At 44.7% G+C, this 23772-nt stretch overlaps 1 protein-coding gene across 1 annotated transcript in view; it reads right to left on the bottom strand.

Moving 5' to 3' along the window:
• Nucleotides 1-2639: 2639 nt before the first annotated feature.
• The window catches only part of KIF5C (kinesin family member 5C), a 144051-nt gene continuing 122918 nt past the window's right edge, over nt 2640-23772 (bottom strand). The window contains exons 22-26 of the mRNA XM_019737476.2: nt 22328-22399; nt 21003-21107; nt 19055-19271; nt 17738-17851; nt 2640-6267 (exon numbers count right to left, since the gene is read on the bottom strand). Of these exons, the coding sequence (XP_019593035.1) occupies nt 17745-17851; nt 19055-19271; nt 21003-21107; nt 22328-22399 (501 nt within the window). The 3' untranslated portion in view covers nt 2640-6267; nt 17738-17744. The remainder of the gene's footprint in view (nt 6268-17737; nt 17852-19054; nt 19272-21002; nt 21108-22327; nt 22400-23772) is intronic.

Below are 23772 nucleotides of genomic sequence, written 5' to 3'. Positions count from 1 at the left end.
CATGTGTGGTATGACTGGCATGATTACTTTTCTAAAACCTAAAGCACTAAAATGAGATCCTACTGATCAGTGCCACAGGTGGGAGGTGAGGTGGGAAACAGCTATTCTCAGCAGGGCTCCCTGCGCAGCCTCCGGGTCGGGAACCACACAGACCTGGGCTGAGGGAGACCCATCAGACCTTTGGGTAGAGCCAGCTAAGATGGGGCAAGAGAACTCTGCTTATTTTTAGCTTATGAAGCCAAGAAACATAGGTTATACATTTCAAAGATGCAGCCAGAGATAACTAATGTCCTAAAGAGAAAGAAGCGTTAACATGGGTAGTGATAAGTTAAATTCTTACTATACAGTTTGAAAACTGTGACAGAAGGGATTGACTCACTTTTAAGTGTCTGTTCCTTATGAAAAGGATTCTGACAACTGCGTTGCTACACACAGCCTTCCTTTAGAAGCTGCCCCCCAGTTCTGCATTATCAGCCCCCCCCCCCCCGCTGCTGTTAGGCATTCTCTTTTCATCATTTCGAAGATTCCTTCCCAGACACACTTGGTTTAAATTCAAGCAATAATGTCTCAGATTCCCATGAAAGGAGGAAACACAAAAAAGTTGTGAAGTTATAAAACTTTGTATCAATTCTTTACAAAAGGATTTTTTGAGGCTTGTTATCACCACACACATACACACACACACACACACACACACACACACACACACACACACACACAGAATTGTCCTGAGAAGGGGGTGTTACTAGCTGCTGAGACCACCTGGGTTTCAGTCTTGGCTACTCCTCCTTCTGGCTGGGACAAATTAACCTCTCTGTGCCTGTTTCCTCGCAGGGAAAGTGGAGATAATGGTGCCTACCTCATGGGGTTATTAGGAGGATTGGATGGATTAATACATGTAAAGTACTTAAAACAGTGTCTGGCGCATCGCCAGAAGTGTCTCCCATTAGCTGGCTGCTTACTGCAGCTTTCTGAGCATTATGAGGTTCTGGTCGTTACGTCATCCAGAGCGAGCCTGCCAATTGCTCTAACTTCATTTGTACCTGCTGAAGGAGTAAAATATGGCTGCAGGTACATTTTTTGGAAAGCTCTACTATGAGAATTAATTGCAGTCTGGTCATGGGGTGGGGCGGGGGTCGGCTGGACGGGGAGGACCTCTAGAACAAACGCCTTTTGCACTGAGGAAGCGAAGCAGGTGGAGAATTCCAGCCTTCACCATCCACAAGGGTTACCAGCGAGTCTTTCATTATTTTGAGCCTTTCTAACCACACAGAAATTGATGTTTTCTTTGCAGATTGGATAAAGAACCACCAAATGCCAAAGGGAAAGGAAAAATCCCATGCATGAGCCCACATTTTCATCTGATGTGTCATCCGAGAGACGCCTCCTACTTCTGTTACTTTAGTATGTATATAAGACAAATCACAAGATGTAACCTGCCACAAGTGCTAGAATTAAACCTGCCAAGGCACACGTCACCGGTAATTGCCTTTGCAGATCATAGCTTTAGTTCCACATTCTCCCACAGATGCTCCAGCCCTGTAGTTCCAAGGCCCAGCCCAAACACTGTTCAGAACACGAGGGAACCGGAAACCTCGAGATAGACTTGCAGGAATCTTGGGAACAGTGGGTATGAATGCAGTCCTACTGCATTGCAGACTCCGCGTTCTGGGGACTGTGGGGTCATTTCCCACTGATAGTGAAATTTGCTTTCTAATCAGGTTCTTTCGGAGGACTGCTTTCCCATTACAAATAAACAGCCTTCTGCTTATTTATCCACCATATTTGAAGCTTTACTGCGTAAGTCACCTTTAATCAATCCAATATCTGGCAGCTGCCTCTTCCAAGTTCTTTGGGAAACCATTTCAGGATGGATAAGTCATCATAAAGGCACATCATTTGCCGTGCCCTCAATTCCACTTATAAAATGTTCATTTGGCATCCATCCTTTCCACTTTTGATTGATTAAAGCAGTTTACTGTCTGGTTCGCATGCAACACCGACAAAACCAAGAGTGAGAATGAGTGTTTTACACGCAAGATTCCACATGTGGCCACAAGACCCCGGGACCCAAGATAGGGAAGTCTCCTTGCTCACAGAGCAGGTAAAAATAAGCCTGTGTTCTGCCATGTGTTACTCTCCAAAGGCTCACACCCCAGCGTCCTCTCACAAGCGCTTAGACCTGCACCTTAATACTACTGATCAGTAGCTTAATGGGAAAGACAAACACCCCAACCCTTCTCAGATGGCACCAATAATCTTTCAACAAATACAGAGCTCCAATGCTCTGAAACATTAGGGTAAGTGCCTTTCAGAAACTCAGCTAAACCACGGGTCTACCAAGCTTTAACTCAATTCGACCTTAAAAAGTGAAGACGCTTATTGACATCGGTTGCGAGCTTTTCAGTGAAGGAACAAATGTCAGGTTTTCTTGGTTTTTCAACGAAAAAATATTAACAGATATTGAGGCAAAGTAAAAGACAAACAACTTTAGGTTGACTGCGCTTCCATTGAATTTGAGCTCCACTCACTGAAATGAACTCCTTTGGAGGCCAGAAAACATTTCACCCTAACACTGGCAGTGAAGCCTTAAATAAGAGTACCTTTGGGGTGACTCAAATAAGAAAAATCAGAGCAACCAAAGTTTAGTTCAATTTTATTTTCCACTTTTAGTATTTTTCAAATTATACAACATGCAGTCTGCCAGTGTCCATACATCTTCATGTTAGAACCTAGAAGATAACCAAATTTTCCATGGGCCAAGGAGGGTTACTTCCAGATATTTTATTGTATGTACTATATTACAGCATCATTACTTGATATAAACTGCCATTCTCCCCCTCAAATCACCAAAACAAGTGTCCACAATTTTTTAATGGAAGTTACTGTACAGATACATAAGGTCCGGAGAATACACATCTGCAGTACACGCTACATACTTTACAAACTAGACATGAATAATTCTACAGAGTGCCCTATTCCCCTTACATCTGCACACAATGAAAAGTATTTAAAACGGATACACAATTTGTAAATGTGTAAGCCGGCTTCACGGAGTGGGGCTTCCTTTGGCAATGACCAGGCCCTTGTTCAATACTTTTGAAAAGTCTAAATTGTAGTGTTCAGTGAAGCCATTGTAGACTATGACGGTTCCCTCAACTTGCTCAAGGGTGAGACAATGAAGTGATGAAGTAAAATCCTCCCCTGCCCCCTGCCAGGAAGAAACTCCCCCAATACGTCATTCAGCCAGAGTCCAAATGTCTTCTGCCATTCTTAAAAAAAAAATGCCCTTCAAATTGGGGACTGTTAAGAGCTTTTATTAGTTTTCGGTTGTTCCTGTAGGAAAAAGACCTGACAGTTCCTCTGTGAGTCCTGTGATAGCTTTGTCTGGCCTTGGACAGGCATATCACTTCCCTGTGTGCATTTAGGGCTTCAAAATACACTAGATGCTACATTCTAGACAGACATTTGTATTTCTTCATTTATCCCAATACATCTATGAATTCTAATTTTCTTAATCATATGATACTCTTTAAGTCTTAATTCACACTTATTGTTCTCCCTATTACCTGCCATTCAACAAACTAAAGTATTTTGAGATGATGCATTTATACAGAAGTTTCTAGTAACAGAACGAAACATGTATTTTATTCTCCAACCATAAATCTTGATATCCCAAACAGCAGTCCTCTAATTTAACAATCCACTATCCCGCAGGTAGATTATTTGTATAAACTATCTGGTATTCCCTTATAGAATCAGAGAGTACACTTTCAAGAAGTAGCATGACATATAAAATTATTCATAGAGAAATGCACACACACACACACACACACACACACATATGCAAAAAGCAACATACAACCAAAAATATAACCATAGGCTCGGCCATTCAGAAGTGTGGTTTTCACGTTTAGAGTCCAAATGTAAAGAAGAAATAGTCTAAAAATACAAAAATTACATAAATGTGACTTTTTTAAAGTGGCCTACAGAGTCCTGATATTAGCTTATTACACAAATATTTAGGGATCTATTTGAATATACTATAAAACCCGTTCCAATAATCTGCCTACATATTAATCACAGCATAGGAAAATTAGTTTAGAGGTCCTATAAAGATCAAAGCTAGGTGAACTGACTGGCTGATCAGCAACTAGCAGAATTATCTTTAAGAGACATCAAAGCCAACTTTCTCTGTGAATAAAAGTAAAGTGAATTTTCTGAGTCCCTTGTAGAGATCAAGAAATATGGAAAGAATTATAAGTGAATGTTTCTTTTTGAAACATGAAAGGACCAAGCAATTCTTTAGAAGTAGAAAACAGGTACCCAGGGAAAAATTACTTTGGAAAAAAAGTCTAAAATTATCTATTAACAAGAGAACCAAAAAGAAATTACTGACGTTTGTTCAATTTCCAAACACAAAGTAATATAGTTGCGTAAGACAGTAGTGGTATAACAATTATTAATTGGCAATCTTCTCAAAAACCAATGTAATGGTTTAGCTTTTAAAATCAGATGTAAAGTTATAATCTATGGCATGTTATCACCTGATGAGGTTTGCAAAAGCTGCCCTAAGGACCCTTCTATCAGACTGCAAATAGCAATCGAGCCGTTTTATTTCATTGGCAACAACATAAAATCAAACAGAATGTTAAAAATGCAAACGAATGCAAAACTGTCATCTTTAGCAAATACATAATTCAGTAGAATTCATCCTCTTCTCTTACTTCCCCCCCCAAAACAAAACACACATAAAAAAAGTGCAACGTTTAACAAATAAATTAAGTCAAAGCAGCTTTGCTTTGTTAGGGAATTTTATACAAGAGTTTGGAAGTCAATTCACAGTCCTTAGTGATTTATCGTTTCTCTTACACACACACACCCTTCCACCCACACAGCCACGAGAAAGCCCAGTATCTCCCACGGCATACATTTCATTCTAGCGGTGACAGCAGCAGGGACAGTGCCAGCTCGCTCATCTTGGGCAGGCACAATGATTGGATGGGTGCCTTTCACCGAGATTGGTTTGGTTGTCATTGACTTACCCTCGAATTTGTCAAAACAGTAGCAGCACAGAAGACCAATTTAATTGAATCCTTGTCAAGTGTCCCTGAAAATTTTACTACTTGGAAATCAATCATTTTAATATTCACACCTGGAAGGGTTGATTCAGCTTTAGATTCATGTATTTGAATACAGTAGTAGCTAAATATTAAAAAAAAAGAAGAAACACCCATTCTGATTTCTTCTAAGATGATGAAACCTATCTATTTGACGCCGAAGAGAGAACTCAGTCAGCAACGATGGGTTAAAATAACAACTTATTCATGGCAACTTATTCATAGGCACAAAAATTTGTCAATTATTTTCTCCCCAGGGCTTCCTCTTTCAACCGCTGGAATGATCCTGGATTTTGGCAGCAATACCCCCTCAAGGCTCAAGATGGTTCCCTAGCGAAAGAGGCCATCCCAATGCCAGCTCTAATAGGATCAGGGAGGAGGGGGGCAGGCCCATTTTCACCCCCCCAACTTAGCATCATTTTCAACACTTCTGAAGGAATGACGGGCTGGCTGAGACGTGTTGCTGCAGGTTCAATAGCAAGCAGCCCAGAGGTGAATTTCATGACTTTTCGCATTTACACAGATGCATTTGAATGAACAAATTCTACACTGCTACTGTCAGATTGTTTTTCTGCCTTGAAGAAATTTGCTTTGCACTTTAACAGGTGCCATACTAAAAAGGTGTATTTTACAGATCCAAAGATGTGACCAGCGTATTCAAAATGCTTCCTTGGAGTAATTTGTTTTGGAAAAGTGTTCAGAATGAAAATTTTGAACCCGATAGCAGCACTTTTTTTTTGTTCCCTAAAAATATAAAGTAATGTGTTTATTTTACAGGAAACCAGACCGTTGCGGCAGAGTGTGGTGATCATGGCACGTTAGGGCGTTTGCCAGGACAGTGACGAAAGGAGGCTCCAAGGACTGCCCAGAGACCACCCAAGGCCCCGAGGCCGGGTCCGCAGCAATGGTTTCCAGGAGTAAGTGGATCTTCTGTAATCATCCCCTTCAGATTTCTCAGGAAGAGAAAAGTCCAAGCACACAGCTGTACACAGAAATTCTACACAGCTCAAATACCTGAAACTGGTATACTGCAGATGGCTGGGGTAAGCAAGTGTAAAAGAAAATGGAAATTGTGTAGGAGGGAAAAAAAAAAATAAAGGAATTGGTGATTAATGTCGTCCTTGACATGCTACATGGAGAGTCAGATCTGTTGAAAGAGAACCAAAGAGAGAACACAGGTGTTAGAGAACACAGGGAAATTCACTCCTCACAGAAAAACAATTTTTTAAATTCTAGATATTTATACCAGAGCTGTCCAATAGAAATACCATGCAAGCCACATAATTTAAAATTTTCAAGTGGCCATATTAAAAAGTGAAAAGAAACAGGTAAAATTAATTTTAATATATTTTATTTAACGCAATATATTCAATGTTATTTCAACACGTAATCAGCATTACACGTTGTGATATTTTACATTACAACATTACTACTGAGCTATTTCAGTTTTTTTGGTCAGTGTTTGCAATCTGCTGTATATTTTACACTTTCAGCACATCTCACTTGAACTTGGCCATATTCCCATTACTCAGTGGCCAGCTACTTTTGTGGTTCCTACTTACTACTTTTGCTTTAAGTGTTTAGTCCTGACAACAGTCTCTTCCAAAAGTCAGTATCTGTTGACACTATAGATACTCAGGGTAACATGATGCATTTTCTCATTCCTAGGGGGAAGTCGAATACCATCTGTCAACTTGCCAGCACTTGGGATGCCAAGGCAAGTGAGACACAGCCCCTACCCCAGGCAATCTCTCCAAGAGAGAAGCGTCCAGTCCTAAAAGGCTTGTTTCCCTTGCACAGGGTAATGAAGTTACTCAGTCCAGTGCGCCCTTTGATTTCACTCCACTTCCCACCAGATGGTCACCTGATCAGTCAGGTCTCCAAGACAAAAGACTGGACTAGTCCTGACCCAGAGGCCAGGCCTTTGGGCCAATTCAATCAAGTCGGCTGTCAGCAAGAAATGGAGAAGTTCAAGTTCCCCCAGAAGCCCTAGGACTGTCTGTGACCTCGCCTGTAGGTTTTATGCAGAGCTCATGGCTATTGGATGGGAGATAACCACAGGGCTGAGTAGAGCCTCATCCCGGAGAAAACCATGGGAATTGCCCAGCACAGGAACTACAACAGACAAAAGAAAACCCAACTACTCTTTCGATTTTAAAAAGAACTCCATAACCTGACACAGTGTTTTCTGTTTTTGCCTCTAGAAGGCTCAGATGCAGATTCAGTGCTGAACTGTGATAAATATCTCCGATTCCTACTACAGTACTCACTCTCTCTCTAAGTCTTGTCTCTTTAACTCTCCAGATTTATGAGTTATAATAATGTAAGCAACTTCACATATTTTGTATAAAGAAGAGGGTGAAAATTATAAATAAATAGAAAAAAATCAGGGTGTGGAAAGGAATTATAAAAGTAGGTAACAGCAAAGTGGATTAAAAAAAAAAAGAGGAATATACGAGTAGAACAGAAATTGAATAGAAAAAAAAGAGAACCAGTTCTTTTTAAGAATATCACCTCCTCCCTGACACAAAAAATACTCAGGGAACTCATTTGGTAACTACTATCTCTTGCTCCAATAGTATAATTGCTCACAATTACAAAGCTGCTCAATTAAAAATGGTTTCAATAACCTTATATTTACATTATTTTTAGAAGTCACAGATAGATTTGTCTTTGAGGAAGACATCTTTAATGTTTAGCCTTTCTGGTGAGATTTTATGCTTATGGTAAGTACCACAAATGAAAAACCTAAAAGCGTGGCCATAGTTGTCATATAAATCCATTGTGAGCTGAAAACCAATAGGCCCAGGAATGCTTCCTGAAGACCACCACTGAAGCCTCCATTTTACTTTCTTTACAGGTTCACTTTTCCAAGCACATCGTCTCAGAATCACGTAAAGGTGCCCCTGCTCAGATGATCAGATGAGATGGTCTTCCTGTGTGCCTGGAAGCAGGGAGGTACTGAGCACATCCGGTAAATTGTCGGATTATGGCTTAATGCAGTGACTGCTGCCAACAGATGTTGACAGAGCCAAACTCAACGAGGCAGCCCCAATAGCTCCAGCAGACCATGAAGTGACATGCTTTCCACAAGAAGGCCTTTCATTCAAACCCCTCATTGCCCTCCTATGCAAGATTCAGCATGTTTGGCTAACAGTTTAGAAGAAACAGGGGGCCACAAAGGAGGCCCAAACTGCTTGGTTTAGTCACCCTAAGGGGGATGAGAGAAGAGAACTGAAATTGTGACCGGTTGCCGAAAGGAAACACAGGAACTCCACCAATAAAAGGCCCTTTATCATGAAGAGGTTGTTCTTCATCCTGACTTACAGATCTTTATGTGCCTGTCTGCCAAAGCAGTCTTTCCAGCAAGCCCAAGAAAAACAGATCGAACTAGGATATTCCCATCCATTCCCCGACTATCTGGCTGTCCATCTCCCCAGACAAATTTGGGAGAGAAAATGGATATAACTTATAAAGGTAAACGGGTTAGCTTCAAGAGAAGCCGTTTATGACTGTTCCGATCACACAGACTGACCAACCGGATAGGTTGGCAAGTCTCCAGGACATTTCAAACCCAGTTCCTTTGACCTTGTGAGATGGTTCAGAGCCATCACTCACTCGCCTGAAAGCAGGTACTAGACCAAATGACCTGACTGGACTGTCCCTGGGTCTCTGCCAAACTGGAGATGCCAAATCAGAATGGCGACGTGTGACCAGATTTAGAAGGAAATAAAATCACCTTTCTTTAGAAGGGGTGGGGAAGGCTGAAGAAAGGAGCTAATTATATAAGGGTTTGCAAAAAGTATTTAGAGATCCCCCCTTCTCGCCCCCCATCTCTGGGTTTTGCAATTGCTTGCCAAGGATTTACACTTAATCCAAACAGTACATAGTTTTATCTTTCCTTTTGCTTTTCTACAATTCAATCCCCACACTGTAAGAATGAACAATTGTATTTTTACATATCACCACTGAATAGAAGTAGATTTATCTCACAGGAGAATTAGTGCAATCTGTTGTGGAGGAACAATTTCAGTTGCTCTGAATTTACAGCTGAGAAACATGACGTCGAGAAGACTTCAAGTAGAGCAGCACATGGCACCGCAGACGGAATAAGGAATTCTTCCTTCATGTTTCCTCCCTTTGAATCTACGAGGCTAGATTCACAGTTGTACAGTGCGATAGTGTCCAGCTGCCATTACTTCTGTCCTCTCTCCTTCAAGTCTTGTCTCGTCCAATTTTTTTTAGGCCACAACACTGCTAGTATTTGTGACGGCCTAGTTTTTGCCAGGTACTTTTCTACGACTTTTCACTCCTTTCACACCACCTCATTCAATTCCCAGAACCAACCTGTGATGATACTACTATGATCCTACTTCTCTATGAGATTTGTAACAATTTTAAACAATGCCCTTCTCTGCTAAATTTTCTGTTTTAGAAAATAATTACTTTTCATTAAAAATGGCACCTATATTAACAGTAGTAGTCTTTTCCATTTTTGTTTAAATTTCCAATATAAAACATATCAACAGATACAACCCAGAAACATAAAAGCTCTTTGATGTCATTGATAACTTTTTAAGAATATACAGGGTCCTAAGGCCAGGAACTTGGAAAACTGCTGCATAGCAAGCAGATCAGAGCTCTCGGACCTACCACTAATAAGCTGTGAGAGCTTTACGGTTCACTATGCTTCATTAGAAAGCAGAAGGTAGAATGAGACCGGACTAGATGACGATGAAGACCCCACAGGCGGACCTGGGTGCTTGCTCTGTGCCAGGCACTCACCTAAGCTCTCTGTAGTCTATATGCCCGTGTTAGTCCTCACAGCCTCCCTGTCAGTAGGAACTGCCACTGGCCACATTTCAGAGGACACTGAGGAACACAGAGATGAAGTAACTTGCCCAGCATGTGGCCAAGCCAGGATGGATCAACCCCAGGCAGTGCAGCTCCAGAGCCTAAGCCCACAATTACCCAGCCATCCTGCCTGTAGCAAAGATCCCCCTTTGCATACACATCCTTGTGACTCAATCTCTTCCTAGCTAGGACTGTAGCAGTAGCATGTTGAATGGCCCAGCAGTTTAGATGTAGACCATGTGTGTGGCTTAAGGATACCACGTGACCTGCTGTAAATGAGGCTTCTCGGCCTCACTGCTTCGGAGGGCTCAATCTGAAAGCAACTCCTTGCCCACCCTCCATGTGTGGAGTGAACTCATTTCTGCTGTGGGCAAGTTACTTTGTGCATCATCTGTATATATTTTTTTATTTGTGACTGAGGTGTCACTACCAGGAGAATCGAGATGAACTCTAACAATGGTGCAAGACAGGTCGGACCCAGGTGTTTGGGACAGAGAAAAGAGTAACAAGGAAAGACAGTCAGTCAGAAAAGCAAATAGAGTATAAAGTGCCAGCTTGGGAAGCTCGGCCTGAACCTAAGGAGTAAATAGGAAAGGCCTTGTTGGTCTAGTCAAGGGCTTAGAGAGAGAAATCCATTCTGCCTGGGGTGGAGTGAGGAAAGCAATGTGGGGGGTAGGGTGGAGGTGGGCGGAGGCTGTTCAGAGAAGGAACTTCCTCAGTTCAAAGAAAGTAGAGCCAGCAGTCTGTGCACCTGAAGTGTAGGGCTTTCATTGAGAGTAGTGGATGTGGGGAAATGGCCAGGGGCATTCAGAGCCTAGGAAACCTGAGGTTTAAGTGTTAAGCTAGAAAATACTGTACTGCTTACTGTGACAAGACTTCCTGGAGTAGGAAGTCATTTGCACGTTCCCAGTGTCTGGGCCAAGTTGAACAGGCGGAAGATGCTGAATGTAGCAGCACAGGGCAACACAGGGCCTCGGTCACGGCTGACCGTCAGGGCGGCAGACGGGAATGGTGGTGAAAGCCCATAGACCCTTGTTACGTGTCTGCTCCCACCCCACCACTTACAAAGTTAAAAGTACTGTTTCTATTAACCAATATATTCACAATAAAGGTCGAGAAGTGCTGAAACCTGATGAGGAGAGTACAGAGCTGCCCTGCAGTGACTGTCACTGACCCAGGGAAGGGCACACAAAGCAGACACATGTGGGTCGGAACAGAGTCCCCAGGCTCCCTTGATGGCTTTTTATAGTTACATTCACCTAGAGGACCCTGCTATAAACTGCACAAGTCCTTTCCTACAGCCATTTTCTTGATGCCTCACAACATGAAAAGGCACACAGTGTACGCACGTGAGTTGCTCCTTCCAATGTCCTGTAGTGAGTCCCTTCTGACTCTAACATTGTGATTTTACAAATAAACTTTGACAAAAGTTTACCAAAACTTTATGAAGTAGGATATGACTATTCTAGATTGAATACGTGTGGTTTTAAAAAAAAAGTGCGGTCCCCAACATACCAGTGTCTTTATCTGTATCACCACAAAGAGACGCTTCCTGTGTCTTTGGTTCATATCACGATATTCTCCTTTTTTTGTCTTGCCACAAAAACCTGAAGCATTAAATGTGCATATTCTATTAGGTTGGTGCAAAAGTAACTGCTGTTTAAAAGGTTAAACATGGCAAGAACCACAATTACTTTTGCACCAACCTCACAGACGCTCTGACGACTCTCTAACCAGGATCCTGCCACTTCAGCCCCACACGCCCTTCACACTGTGACCAAGCTGGCGCATCTCCTCACAACGCTAAACATCTTCAGGTTAAAGTGGAAAGAGCTGAACTCGAAAGGAAAATGAGGTGTCCCAGCCTTGAGAGGCCAGAATGACACAAAGGCCTGCTAAGATGCAGTGGTTTGAACATAGAAAGGGGTAAAAGAACTGAGTTACATCATGACACTTAGAAGGAAATGTAGGCCTGACAAATGCTCCCAGAAGCAACCCATCCCAGAGTCACACTGTGCCTAGCTCTTTATTTTCAGTGCAAGATCACCTTCCCTTAAACTATATTACAGTTGGTGATTTAGATTTTTCGATTTGTGGTTTCATTTTAGTTTAACTTGTACACGTGTTTTAACGTGAGAGCTGCGTAAGATCTGTAAGCACAGGCAGTGCCTAGTGTTTTAAATTTGCAAATACTTAAATATCATACTGAAATAATTTAACTACACGCTGGGACTCTGTGAGAAGTTTACTCTTTTAAGTGTACTCTATTTGCTATTCAAGTTTGAGAAATAATGGTCTAAATATAAGAAAACCAAAAGACCATTCATCCTGCCAAAGCCTGTCAGAAAACAGCCTTGGTTTCAGCAATGCCCCACTGGCGCCATCTGGTGAACACATGTGAACAAGTGCCCACCAGCTTGATAAAGCATGAGGGGAAAGGAAGTGGAATTCCATGGCCCTCAGAACCAGGCAGCGGAACAAGTATTTAAATGGTATCTGCATTGAACATGGGGCCTGGAATACACTCTCAGCACTGCCCGAGGGGGCTATTTCCCGTCTCCTCTCTTCCCCAGCCTGCAGCTCCCTCTCCGATGATACCCCGGCTTCTTACTTGCATGAGAAAACAAGCACTTAGATGAGACCCCTTTCACCTCCCCACACACCCCATTCACCACCTCTACCAGCATCTGTACTCTCTACTCTGCCTTCTTGTCACCTTAGGTCCAGTGTCGCCTCCACTTAATTCTCCAGATCACAGGTCCTCCGATGTAGCCAGTACTCTGTACCTGTCATTGTTCGGTCTCTGACATGATCCATTTCCCCTCTCGGCTGGATCATTACCATCTGCATAAAGGTAAGCTATAAGAGCTCCCATCTTAAAAACGAAGTGCAAACCCCTTCTTAACCTCACATTCCTTCATTCCCGTCCATTCAAACAAAACCCCCAGATGGTACAGTTGCTGAGGCTGCTTCTCCACCCCATTCTCTCTAGTCCCTCCCAGCTAATAGGGCTTGCTTCCCCCTCCACTGAAGGCGGGAGGTCACGGCCCTCCGACCTTCACCAGCCATCCCATCCCTGTTGTCATCTTCCTCCTCTGAGCAGCTGCTGACACCGCTGACCAGCTTTTTTAGGAACCAGGTCTCCACTTTGCCTCCCCAAACCTCACATTCTCCTTCTCAGACCCTTTTGCTGGTACCCCCTCCTTTTTCTGACCAGTGCCGGGGCCTGGTCTAACACCCCCACCTCTCTGCCTCTCTCCGTCCATCTTCCAAGTTACCGCCTCCAGACCCATGGCCTTAAACACAAGGGACAGGTCATGCTTCTCTACCACCTCAATCCCAACTTTTCTCCTCAGCTGCAGACGCGTCGCTCCAACTGCCTACTCAACATATCCACTGGACGGCGTGACCAAGGCTGCAAGTCTAAGGCATCTCATAACCAGCAGCATGATGAAAGCCAAACTCTCAGTTTTTCTATAAAACCAGCTCATCAACCAATTTTCCCAGTCATGCTAAAAGGTACCAACATTTACCTGGTTGCTAGGGCCCAAACCTAGGAACCACTTTTGGGTTCCACCCATACCTCCTGTTCCCATCCTCAGCTCTCACACACGGGCTGACTCTGACCACTTGCCACCATCTCTGCTGCTATCACCTCACCACGTGCTATTCTCTCCCACGTAGACATTCCCAATAGGCCCCTAGAGGAGCCCCTGCTCTTATCCTCACCCCACCCCCATTCTTTCTCCAGAGCCCAGCCCAGGATGGCCCTTTCCCACCCATCACTTCCATGCCAAAGCCCCTCCGGTGGCCCCATGCACTTAGATTACGCTCTAAACTGCTCACCTGGGCCCACCTCCCTCCCCAACAACCCAAAATATGATGGTCTCCTGTTCTTTGTGCTTTAGCCCTATCAGCCTTCCATGGCTCCCCAAATATGCCACAGTCATTCCCACTTTCCAGCAAGTGTGTGTCACTCTGTCCCAGGTCATTTGGGGGACTGCCATTTTTCATTACTCAGTTCTTAGCTCAAATGTCACTTCCCCATCTTTCTAAAGAAGCATCCCTCATCTCTATTCTATTAACCTGTTCTTATTTTCTTCAAAACACTTACCTGTTTGAAATTACCTTCTTTATATGCTCTTTCTCGGTACCCCCCCCCCAAAAAAAAACATTACTGTGCAAGAATAGGGCCTTCTTTGTGTCACTCACTATTAAACCAAGTACGGAACACGCTCTCAATTCACAATTCCCATTTTGTGAATGAGGAAACTGAGGCTGAAGGAAATCAAACAACTGGCTCAATGTCAAACAGGAGTAAAGCCACGGCCAGGGCTGGAACCCAGGTCTGGCCAATCGTATATCCCATGTCCTTCCTTTGCTTACTGCACTACACTGTCCCATGTCCAGTTTTGGAGTCTGAAAAATATGGTCCCCTACCCCATGAGGCAGCCCCCTACATTTGAATGAACTAGATGAGACCGCCAGAATTACCCTGGGTTCTTTTGATTTCTACACCTGCCGTTCCTCTGAAACCTTGAGAATACACCAAAATACTTGTGATTATATTTCTTGAACCCTGAAATAAAGCAGGAGGAAATACCAAAGATATCCCAATGGCCCTCAAGTGTGAATGTGCCGCTCTGGCTCCAGCAGGAGGGCTGGGCAGAGTCCGCAGCTGAGATCACTTCCACCATGGCAGACACACTTCAGACTAGAAAACCAAGGATCCAGAAATACCATCTCAAAAGGGTTTTATCTCATCTAAACAATAAACTCCCTATTTCCAGTTATTTCTTTAAGAATGATTCTTTCCTCACTTCCAATTATGATTCCACACTCCACTGGTTACTATCCTTTATTTTTTTCTCCCACTGACAAACGCCTGGTCATTTTCATAAAAAGTCAATACCTTGTTAATAACTTTTAGGTAAATAAATGATAGTAACTTTAAAACCCCTTTTATCTGCTCTTAGCAGCAAACAGGATACTCAGATATGGCTCCTGCCTACTCAGTGGTTATAATCTACTGCTATAGAGAAGACTAAAAATTATTTTGTAACAACTATGTGAATTAAAGGAGATTATAAAGCACCATTTATCAACGACCTATGTACCAAGCACTGCACTGCTAATCTATATGAGAAGCTGACATTTTATTTGAGCGCTTGTTGAACACCAAGCAGCTTAGAAGCAAGACCTTGTTTAGTCCTCATATCAATGCGAATGACACAGAGAAAGGATTCTCCTATTTCACAGATGAGGAAACTGACTCTGAGATGAAATAACTTGAAGTAAGTGGAAAACTGGACACTGACCAGGTCTCTTGTTCAAAGCTGGGCACCTTAACCACACTACCATCCTGACAACAGGAAAGGGCACCCATTTGTTTTGTGACACTGAGCAAAGCGCCCAGCTACAGGAGTTGTACGTATATATAAAGTGGGTCAAGAAGGTTCCAATTTCAGATAAAGTAATCACACAACCATTCATTAACACTTTGAGTAAAGAAAGAATCACCATGATGGGTGAGGGGGGTTCTGTCACTTTGAAAGTCTTGGAAGTCTCACTAGACCTACTGATTTTCATTCTTTGGTGCGAGAGGAGGATATTTGGGTGAGGAGTGGCCAACATTTGGCTGTAAGTACCTCACATCAAATGTGGGTGTGGCAGACCTTTTGGGACAGCATTAGGGAAGTGACTAAGCACTGCAGTCTCTGGACCCAGAATGCCTAGGGCTGGAATATTTATTAAGAGCGCGTTGGGAGCCAAGCACAAAACCCTCTGCGTGCTTACCTCAAACGGGATAATGTAGTCCTACATCTAGCACAGTGCTGCTGCATTAGATGTGCGATAAATGCATAGTGCTGGCTGCCCATACCACCATCCGTCTCCCTGCACTCAGCAAAAGAACACTACGTTTATTTGGGGCAGTGGTGCGCACAGCCAAAAGACCGTGTTTTCTAGAGTCCCTTACAGCTAGATACAGCTGTGTGCCTCAGGTCCACTCGAGGGATGTGGGCATCAGGATGTGTGGGACTTTCTGGGAAGGTTGCTTAAAGGAAGCTGATTCAGCGGGAGAGCTGCGTGTGCCTCTTCCCTGCTGTCTCACTTCTTACTGTACTTCAAACATAAATTGTTTAAGTCATGCTGGCGGCCTTGAGGTGACTTTGAGGAAGGAAGGTGTAATACTTGCTGAGGACAATGAGTCTAAATTTAAGAGGCTAGTTTTCTGTTATCACTGTGGAGTCCTTTTCCCAGCTTTTGACAGACAACTTCAAATTTCCTTTATGTGATAGAGAATTACACTTCCATCCTGTGCAAGCCATTCTTACTTTAGGACAGTAGTTCTCCAGCTTTGGTGGCAAACAAAACCACCTGGGGTACTGAGTAAAAGTACAAAGGCCCAGGCCCGATGCTACTTCAATGAGCCTGGGTACCAGGAGCCAGATGATGGCAACACCTACTCAAGTTCAAGAAGCAGTGCTTTCGGCTTTTCTGTTCTAAGCTGCCCAACTTGATCTTACAGTTTCCTTCCAGTGTCAAGCCCAAAACTGACCACATGGCAGTCAAAAGCAATTTTATAACATCCAATTTTATTTTATTTCTGACTGAAGGTAGAGACCAGATCTGAATGGGGTGGCCCGCTGCCAGGATAATTTCCCACCCACCCTTCTAGGACACGGCAGACAGTGGTGGATACGTTGCCCACTCCCAGGCAGCCTCGGCCTTCCCTCTTGTTCCTGTTACTCTGACCAGCCCGTCCTGCTCCCTGAATGCCGCCTGGGGCAGCACAGCTGAAAGTCATCGGGTGCAGACACCAAATTTCCTCCTGAGCAGGGCTGTCACCTCTCCTGAGGGCTCTTCAGTTCACCTTCCTTACCTTGGTGCAAAAAGGTCTGGATGAGGAACCCCTGCTTTCCCAAGTTGCCCTGGTCATTGAGGCTTTGCTGTGCCAGCTCGCCCACCTTGCAAACAGCTTCCTCAGTGAGAGCTTGGAGTCCAAGGACGTTCGCAGCCACCTCCTCCCATCCACAGGTGACTGGTTCAAAGTCGGTTTTTCTAAACAGATTTCTGGCCACCTAGTTGACTGCCCTGTCTAACCAATAACTTATTTTCTCTATTCAGGTACAAAAGGATAGGCCTGTGCTCTCTCCTTCTCTCCTCCAAAGCATATCACTTTTTTCTCCCTTTTTGCTGGTAGAAGAATATTGGGAGTGTGGATTGCAGAAGGAGAAGTTTACAGCCCAGCATCTCAAAGAAAGCGTTCTGGCGCTACCTAGATAAAATTAGCATAATTCTTAAAAACTCCATTCGTTCAGTTCAGTAATTACAAAAATCTGACTCTGTTATGTGACTCTTCTTTTTATTTTTGGCTCTTCATATTAAGTTCCTAAGACTTAATCACCCACGTCTGTCTGTTCTGAGTAAAAGCCGTTGACAAACGGGTAATGCCCTTTTGGATGCCAGCTACAGAAGGGAGTCCCACAGATAAAGGAAAACTCAGGTGACTCATTCACCACACCCGCACCTGTCCCTGGAGGGATGCTGGCGCAAGGTGGACCCAGGTAGAAGACTCTGGGACTCTAGATTGACTTGAGGATATGTTCAGATCCCTGATAACCTGAACGCCACATCCTGTAGTGGAGAAGAGCTGTCCCCTGTCTGATCGGGGCCCACACGCGTATGTCTGGGACCCAGCGGGGGCAGGGATCTGGCCCAGGGCTGCCCTGGACAGAAACCACCCCACACCAGGGACTCACTTCGTATTTATTTCTGGTAGTGAGTAGAGTTTGAAGAGCCGCCTCCTCCCCCTCGGATGGCGTGGACGGCCGTTGGAGACGATGCTGGGTAGTGTCCAGGGCGGATGGGCTTGGCTGTATCCAACCGACAGAAAGGAGAGAAGAGACATTCAGAAAGGGCTTCAACAGCCACAGCCAGATACCTCCAGTCCACATGTGAAAACCCAGAGGCACGATTCTTATCAACATCACAGTTCTTGACCACCAGACATTTCTGAAAACGGGAGGTATGCCCTCCTATTAGTACAATTAGCTAATCCAGGGCACCCGATGTTTAGGAGACAGAAAGAACTTATCTATCAATTATTCTAATTCATGTTGAGAAAAATTAGAAACAAAGGACTTGCAGTCTTATCTGAGGCAGGTCCACAGGCCCCCACGGGTTCCAAGGGCGTCTGTGTAGCGCCTGACATTGGATGCAGCATTCTGCCTGTGACACATATTTCTGGGGATAGGGTCTACAGTTTTCAGTAGGTTTACAAAGTGTATAAAATTAATAAATTCAAAGGGTATAAAATCCAATGAACCACTAATCTAAAGCAACATCTTAAAACTAGAAACATGCAGTTGCTGGTTTACAGAATAGCTGCACAGCACTATCTGATGAGGAGTAAGTAATATTACATGTTATTGGAGGTATTTCCATTTTGTTAACAAGTCCTCTAGAGAACATCCCTAAATCCCTTCTACTCCTGTGGTTCTATCCGGGGAACTATGCCTCAGCAGCTACGCTCTCATTCTCTGCACATGCAGAATGCCCAAATCTAGGTCCTGAAGGGGCTAATTGTCCAGGCCGCACCCGCAGCTTGGAAGCATACACTGCTCACTGATGCTAGTCTGGGAGCCAGGCATTTCCAAACCTGCACTTACAAGCAACTTTTTCTGAGGCTTCTGGCTACATACAGCTCCTTCAGGTTTCCACCCAGGGCGGGGTAGAAGGGGCCTTCGGGCCTCACTGAGAAATAGCTGTATATTCTGGTATATCTGGGAGTATAGTATCTCTGTTTACAGCCAAACACCTTTGCCTATGGCCTAGGCCAGCGGCCTCTCTCCTCAGCCCAGCAGCTTTGAAGACCACAGTGTGTGCTGCAATCTCAGTGTAAGGAAGTGGGTGGCTGCCATTCCCGCTCTCCCAGGAGGAGCGCGGGTGCTGGGAGGGTCCTGCAGGCCTGAAGGCAGCTTCTCAGAGGCTCCAGCGCAGAGCGCCCAGCGGCTCCAGGGCATCAGTGCTTCCTCACCGCTTAGTGAGGGCACATGTGACAGTGGGAGGGCACGTACCGATCTGGGCCGAGTGGGCCCTCCGGGCCATGTTCTTGGCCCGCACTGCCTCCTTGATGCGATCCACCTCCTGCTGGTAGCGCTTGCGGTCTCGCATGGCGTTCTCCTTGGCCTCCTTCAGCGCGCTCTCCAGGGCCTTGACGCGCTCCGCCGTGGCCCGCAGCCGTTTCTCCAGCTTGGGCAGCTCACAGCGCAGGTCTGCGTTGTCCCGAACCAGCTGGGGGCAGGACGGGGGTGGTGATGAGTTACCAGCGAGGGCAGTGGGGCCCGCAGGAGGGGCAGACCCATAGCGGGGAGGGCGGGGGTGGGCAGAGAATGCGACAGGAAAGCGGCGGGAAGCAGACTCTGCAACGACTGACCACAGCCTGCCTGCCGGGGAGAAAGTCCCTATGACCGTCAAGTCTGGGGGCAGCAAAGGGAAATAAAAATCCCATACTCTGGGACTCCAATTTTCTACACACAGGACTCACAGGTACGAGGAAGGGGGAAAGGGTGTAGAATAAAATGAAAAGCCATTTCTAGTTACCGGCAACTTGCAGCCTTGGGCAGGATTTACTCCTCCCTTGTTTGGGTGGGTGGGGGGAAAGTGGGAGAAAACTGAGGACTCTGACTTCAGCATGTGGAAGCTAAGAAACGTAAAGCAGGAGCACTCACGTGCTTTTGAAAGACACACGTTCTAGAGTCTCTGAAGCCCTCCTTCCATGGAGGACCACTGTCTACAGCGGCATCTGGTTTGCACCCCGCTCTGTAACAGGTAACTTGGGGGTACTGCTCCTTCTTTCATGATTTAAGAGCCTCAGTTAAGAAGCAACACGCTCACTCTGGGTCAGGAGTGGGCTCCAGAGCCAGCTCTATTATTTCTTGGCCGTCTGACTTGGTGCCAGTCATTCGACCACTACAAGGCTAGGGCTTCTTGTCTATAAAAAAGGACATAACAGGACCGCGGTGGGAATCTAAAGAAAAGTTTTGAAAATCAGAAAGTGCTACATGAAGGCTGAACTACGGCTGGGTCCACATCTGCGTTCTTCACCCCTGTATCCCCAGCACCAGCTCCAGTGCCTGGCAGACAGGTGGTTTTTAATAAATATTCATTGAACGCATAACTAAAACAATTAATGAATTTCAGAGCCCTCACCCCTGGGAGTTTTCGCTTTTACATTTCTCATCAACGATTTGTTTGGATGATTTCAACCAGGTTGAATCTGTGGTCCTCCCTCTGGGGAACAATGTCATCATCAGTAAAGTTGAAGAGCACTTAAGTCAAAGAGAAATGACATCCCCTCAGCCATGTGGCCCATAAAGGTGGACCCTTTCTATCATACCCCAAATCTTTAGGATTTGGAGAAAACAGGTATGAACATCCCAGCATTCAAACAGAAAGGAGACAAATAGTCTGCCTAAATCGCCTGTGGGTTTGGACACGGTTACTGCTCTCTGAGACTCTACACAAAGTCCAGGGCGTCACAAGAACTTAACAGGATGCCCGAGATAGAGTGACAGAGCAGAGAGGGGGCCGGTCCTGGTCCTGGTTCTCCCAACCATGGGATGAATAAAATCGGTGTCCTCGTCTGTCAAAGCAAGGGGCACAGACCAGCTCGGCAGTCCTTCCACTTTGCCTTCTGCAGAGTCTGGATCCAGAGGGGCCTCAGGGGCATCATGCGAGACACTGAGGCCAGTTAGGGTTGGGGCTGGAGGCAGGCTGAAATAACAGGACTCAACATCCCATTCCCCAAGCCCCAGAAAACTCAAACTCAATTCCATATATTTGGCTTTGATAAAATGAAAATATTTTATATATAAGGGAAGTCATTGAGGACCAAAGGATTTCCAGGACCCTTCCAGCACTAACATTCTTCCAACTCAGAGCCATCTCCCTGCATTGTGGACAAACGTGGCGGGGCTCCTTTCCAGGACAGAGAGAAGCAGAAGGAAGCTGGCCGACTCCTACCTGTTTGTGAACCTTAGTGAGCTGCTCCAGGTTATTCTCCAGGAAGGAAATTTTCTGCTTCTGGGCAGCACTGCCCCCTCCATCATCGCTGTCCAGCTCTACACTCTGCATCGACACCAAAGGGTCAGCGAGACAAGCCTGCACGTTGCCACCCCCAGCCCCAGCTCAGTGTGGACAATACATTCTAAATCTTTTTTTTTTTAAGTTCCCAATCCCACCAAACATTATTCTGAAAATGAAAATAAATAGAGGTTCTACACGTTTAGACTCAATGACCTTCCCAATTAATTTCCTTGGTTGATGTCAAAAGTCTTAAAGTGTTATTTTTAGAGGGTTGGGGGGGGGGAACTTCAGATCTCTTGAAAAATAGATTAGTTCTCTTTGTGAAATATTCCTCTCCATTACAAATAGGTAAATAGAGACTTTTCTTTCCAAAAAGAAGTGTTCCAAAATTTACTAAGAAAAAACCATGTGGAAACATACACCCAAGACCTAAAGATGATTTCAAACGTCACGACTAGGATGACAAACCACCAAGCTGTGGGCAGGTACCTATTATGCTATCATTGGGACTCTCAGTGGCCTCTGCTTGTCCCTTCAGCTTCCACTTCCATGATGATTCTTAATGAGTCCATCTCAAACTAATCCACCTGAGTGCTGTGCTGGGTAAACTCTTGAAATTTATCAGATCTTGAGACTGGCAAAGGCACTGCCCTCCTTAAACCTCGGCAAACTCCCCAAGATCAAAGCAGCTCAGATTCAGAAGGCTCTCGGGCCTCATCCAATCCTATCTCTGGCTCTCCCCAGCTGTGCGATCTTGGGCAAGTTATTTAACCTCTGAGCCTGTCTCCACATCTGCAAAACAGAACACTGAGAACCACTACCATGGTTGCTGGGAAGAGCTTAAGACACCGGACGTTACAGTGCTTCCTACACTGGCCTTGCCCCACCGGCCTCCTAATGGCCACCCGCCTCGTGTCTCGTTCACCAGGCTTCGGGGAACGCTGTCTGCGAGACCTGTCTGGGCTTTCTCTGCATCATGCACAGTGATTTTCACATGATGGTCAGACAAATGTGTGTTCGTTTGAAATGAAGGCATGGGAAAGGATTATAACCTCCTTGTACTAGGAAGGAAAACTCAGATGGAAAAAATGTTCCCCAGTGATTTTTGCCTCTAGCACATTCTTTTAATAACATTCCCTGGCATGAAGTAATTAACGTTTAAGCATAACCAGCCCCAATTAAGCAAGTAATACTTCAACTGAAAATGATTCTGGCCATCTTTTCGTTTCCTCTCAGTCCCATTCACACAAGATAGCACTCACTTTTTTAACCCGGGCAGTCAGATCCTGGACGAAGAGTTTACGGAGATTATGTAGAGTCTGCAGTTCTCGAGACTGGAAGAGAAGATTGTTAAAATGCCACATAAGAGGGGGGGACACACAGAATTTATTGCTCGTCTGGCTCTAGACCATCGACCCCAGACATCACCCCACCTGCTCTGCAAGCCCACCATCAAGGCCATGGTCCTGCGTTTCCTCTGACTTGCTCACCACACAGGTCTACCCCTCCCCCCAGCATTACCTCGGCAGCACCCAAGGTGCAGAGGCTGGGAACTCAGTGAACCGCAAACTAGAACAAAGCCTGCTCATTTGCTGTGTTCTGAGTGGAACCCCTTTTGTTTTTCCCCTCAACCACGAAAATTCAAAAGTTTTCTCACCAAAATTCCTAGTGGGTTGTGTTGTACCAAAATAGATTTTTTTCCTTCTAATTTCTCACATACGCATTAAATATAATTTCAACAAGGTTAAAGGAAAATTTAGCCACCATTTCTCCCACCCTAATGACACCTTTTTCATGTCACCCCCTTCTGGCCCTGGTCCACGGGTTCGTTTATTCTGCAACACTGAGCTTATGGATGAGGCAGTTATTGTCAAGATTAAATGAGATGATCCTTATAAAACACTAAGAACAGTTTCTGGCACATGGTGCTCAGTCAACATTAGCTAGTTTTAAGTTACCGGTGCGTCACATTTGACAGCCATTTCCTCACTAGGCTTCTACTGTTTGTTGTGGTTGTTGCTGTTGTTGTCATAACTGTCAGTGTAATTAACTTCTTAGGGGCATTTTTTTTTCCTTCATTTTAGATTACATGCCACAAATGAACCCTTAGGAATTACAATTGCTGAGACAGAGGCTGGAGTCAAACCTAATGACCTTTGTTAACAAGCTCAGAAAACCGAAATACTTCCTTCCACTCAAGGCTCCATGTATTATTAGTTCCTTACAAAATATTTTTCCATAAGGGAGGACAAGAGACATAAACTCGCATTTATACTTTTCAATTTGTCTAAGTTGACCTACTTTGACACAGCATGTCTGGATGCAGCGCATACATGCTCATAGAAAAAAAGGAAGAAATAGGCTATACAGCTATGGAAACACTAAGTTTCTTGGAATAAAGGTTCTATGTTAATTTAGGTCTTATGACTGGGTCCAATTTTGCAATTCTGTGTTGAAATGAGAAGCACCTAAAGTCAATTGCTTCCTCCGATGCAGCAAATTACTTTCTGCAGGAAGCCAAACGGGTGTTATTATGAATACCCTGCACATCATACCTGCCTGAGGCTTAGCTGCCTTCCAAGGCAGGTGCAGGGGTGCAGCTCGGTGCTCACATTTCTGCAGACACACTCATCCCCACCTCTGCCTGAGGGAGCTCAGTCCCTAGCCCCCTGCCCTGCACGCTCTCCCTGCCACCTCAGAGATTTTA

This window comes from Rhinolophus sinicus, linkage group LG01 (assembly GCF_036562045.2).
Source record: "Rhinolophus sinicus isolate RSC01 linkage group LG01, ASM3656204v1, whole genome shotgun sequence".
Taxonomy (NCBI): Eukaryota; Metazoa; Chordata; class Mammalia; order Chiroptera; family Rhinolophidae; genus Rhinolophus; species Rhinolophus sinicus.
This window is presented reverse-complemented; position numbering and strand designations above follow the sequence as displayed.